This window comes from Echinops telfairi, unplaced genomic scaffold, assembly GCF_000313985.2.
Source record: "Echinops telfairi isolate 266 unplaced genomic scaffold, ASM31398v2 ScPeMD7_443;HRSCAF=831, whole genome shotgun sequence".
NCBI classification, from domain to species: Eukaryota; Metazoa; Chordata; class Mammalia; order Afrosoricida; family Tenrecidae; genus Echinops; species Echinops telfairi.
In genome coordinates this window covers 84,485,854-84,488,838 of record NW_022104341.1, presented here as the reverse complement: position 1 = coordinate 84,488,838, position 2,985 = coordinate 84,485,854, and the positions used below count along the sequence as shown (strand labels likewise).

Here is a 2,985-nt window from a genome sequence, read left to right as displayed (position 1 = left end):
GAGCAATTTAGCTCCCAGGGGCCCCGGGTGGCTCAGATGTCTTCATTTCTGAGTGTTGGAAAACGCAACACTGCCCATTTGCGTAATCTTCCAGAGTGAAGGTATGGGCTCCCCTAAAGGTGTCACATCACCACCTCTTTCAACAAGCGAGCAAATTGACTCAGCGACCCTACAGAAAACTATAAGTAGCCTTAACATGACTGTGTTTTGTTTCAGCTCTGGGGGTCCCCATAGATTTCCCTCTAGATTCATTCTAGCCAGGAATGCTGGTTCCAGGTGGCCCGTGCTGCCCCTGCCCACAGCAGGCTGGGCCACTGGCTTCCCTTTCCCTTGGCCAAGGTTTGCCATCTTTTCCCTGGCTAGAGATTCCTGAAGCACGCTGTGCATGGCCGGCTTGACGGAGGCCACATCTTGGAAAGAAGAGGTTGGGTCGAAAGCTGAGAAACCAGGAAAAGATCTAGAATTTGTACCATGCGATTTCACCTTTCTTGTTCAAGAGGAGTGGTTCTTAACCAGTTTTAGAGTTATCGAACCCTGGGAGGAGCCCCTCAGTGGCACCAACTGTTTAGTTAGTGCTCGCCTACTAGCTGAAAGGACAGTGGTTCAAACCCACCCAGAAGTGCCGTGGAAAACAGGCCGGCCTGGTGAATTGCTTCTGACAGATCATAGGCTTGAAACCGCTGTGGAGCCAGTCTCTTCCACACACGCGGGGACCGCTGTGGGGCCAGTCTCCTCTACACGTGGGGACACCAGGAGTTGGAATTGACTTAACAGAAACTAATAAGAGAGTACTTTGAGGCATTATAAAGCCATAGACCCTCTCCAGGAAAATACATATACTAAAAAAGTCTCATAAGCAATCTTAGGGGATCCATGGACCATCTGCATCGGTTCACACGCTGGGCTGCTCACTGAAAGATTTGTGGTTGAGTACATCCAGAGATACAATGACAGAAAGACCTGGTAGGCCACTTTTAAAACACCCTATGAGCCCAACTCTTCCCTGCCACGCTGGCTCCCCATGAGTCAGTCAACTGGATGACAATGGGTGGGGATACAAGCGTTTGAAAGCTCATTCAGAGGCTCCTGGGAGCCCCTGGCAACCCAAGGTTTGATGAATTGTCACAAGTGCTATCATCAGTGCCCGCCTGGATAGATTGGTTCCTCTGGGTGGAGCCTGTCTCAGGACCCTCACTTGTTTACAACCCTCTCCATTCGCCAACCTTTGTCTGATAACTCATTTCCTCCTGCATTTAAACTTCTTCAACTAGACCCCACTCACTTCCACCTCTCCTTGGCTAAAAGAATTCTTGCGGAGGCCGCCAGTGACTCCATCATCACTCAGCCCAAGGGCAGCTTCTCAGCCTTGAGGCTTCCAACTCTCACAAGCTCTCCCCTTTGCCAACTCTGCTTGGGGACCGTCCTCCTTGACTTTGGTCCCATTCGCTCCTCCTTTCTCTTCCAACCCCCAGAAGCCACTTTCTGGTTCCTCTTCCTCTCCTTGCCCCTTAAGTATCCCTCAAAACTCTAACATGGAAACTGTTTCTCCCTCTCGCTCTCATTCTGCTCCCTGAACAACAGCACCTACTCCCCTGATCTACTCCCCATTGTGGGCGACCGGCCTCTACAACTGAATGGGTCCAAGGGGACGGTTGTGTAATTGAAGGGTAAATTCAAGAGACATCAGACAAGACAAAGCATGCAGGGGCTCACCTCTTCCACGTGGACTGGAACCAGAAGGAGGGAGTATTGCATTCTCTCACCAGTTTACATAATCTCGGGCATGCGAGCCACAGTAAACACATGACAGGAAGGGGTCCGATTAGAGGGATACACATAACAGGAGGGGGACGAGCTAGGGGTGGACATGCAATAGGAAGGGGAGGCTTCTAGGGAAGCACACATGTGACAGGAAGGTACGTGTGTAACAAGAAGGGCAGATTCCAGAGTCAAGAAGGCAGCCTAACCTTGGTTGTCTCTGAGCGGGCTTCACCTTAAGTGTCTTTGAACTCCTCTCCAGGGAACAATCTAGGATCCTTATCAGAAGGGAGTGGGCCGTACTTAGGGTTGGATGATCTGACTGCTTTTGATGGCAGTTAACCTTTGGGCAGATAGCCTTCAAGCGGTTGACCTTCAAGCGTATAGGAATACTCCAGTCCTTGCGTTGCCCATAAGGAAACTCAGGCACCTCCGTGGCCTTTTTTTCCAGGTGGCCGGGAAGACAGCGGACATTCAGATGGAGCATGCCGACCAAAAACAGCTGACCATCTAGAACAAGAAGAGGGTCCTTGTGACCTCCTCCCTGGGGACAGACAACCAAAAAGTGGGTGAAGGGAGACGTCGGACAGGGCAAGATATGACAAAATACCCATTTATAAACTATCAAGGGCTCATGCGGGAGGGGGGAGCGGGGAGGGAGGGGAAAAATGAGGACCTAATGTCGGGGGTTTAAGTGGAGAGAAAATGTTTTGAGAATGATGTACAAATGCGCTTTACACAATTGATGTGTGTATGGATTGCGATAGCAGTTGTATGAGCCCCTAATAAAATGTTTTAAAAAAAAAGAAGAAGAAGGTCCTATTGGGGGAAACTGGCAAGGAGAAGCTCCCCGGTTACTACAAGAACATTGGTCTGGGCTTCAAGTGGCCCAAGGAGGCCATTGAGGGCACCTACATTTACAAGAAATGTCCCTTCACCGGTAACGTCTCCGTCGGAGGGCGAAGTTCTGTCTGGCGGGGGACCGACATGAAGGTGCAGGGGACCATTGTCATCTGCAGAGACTGCTTGCACTAGAGCCACAAGTACAGCCACTTTGAGAAGCACCACAAGAACATGTCTGTGCGCCTGTCCCCTGCTTCAGGGACGTCCAGATCGGCGACATCGTCACCTGTGGGCAAGTGCCGGCCCCTGAGCAAGACAGTGCCCTTCAGCATGCTCAAGGTCACCAAGGCTGCGGGCACCAAGAAGCAGTTCCAGAAGTTCTGA

At 51.1% G+C, this 2,985-nt stretch overlaps 1 protein-coding gene across 1 annotated transcript in view; it reads left to right on the top strand.

The window, feature by feature from the left end:
• Nucleotides 1-2,985, top strand: part of ARTN (artemin) — a 7,494-nt gene extending 4,509 nt beyond the window's left edge. Inside the window, 4 exon segments of the mRNA XM_030886070.1 lie at nucleotides 2,210-2,284; nucleotides 2,575-2,845; nucleotides 2,848-2,888; nucleotides 2,890-2,985. Coding sequence (XP_030741930.1) covers nucleotides 2,210-2,284; nucleotides 2,575-2,845; nucleotides 2,848-2,888; nucleotides 2,890-2,985 — 483 coding nt within the window.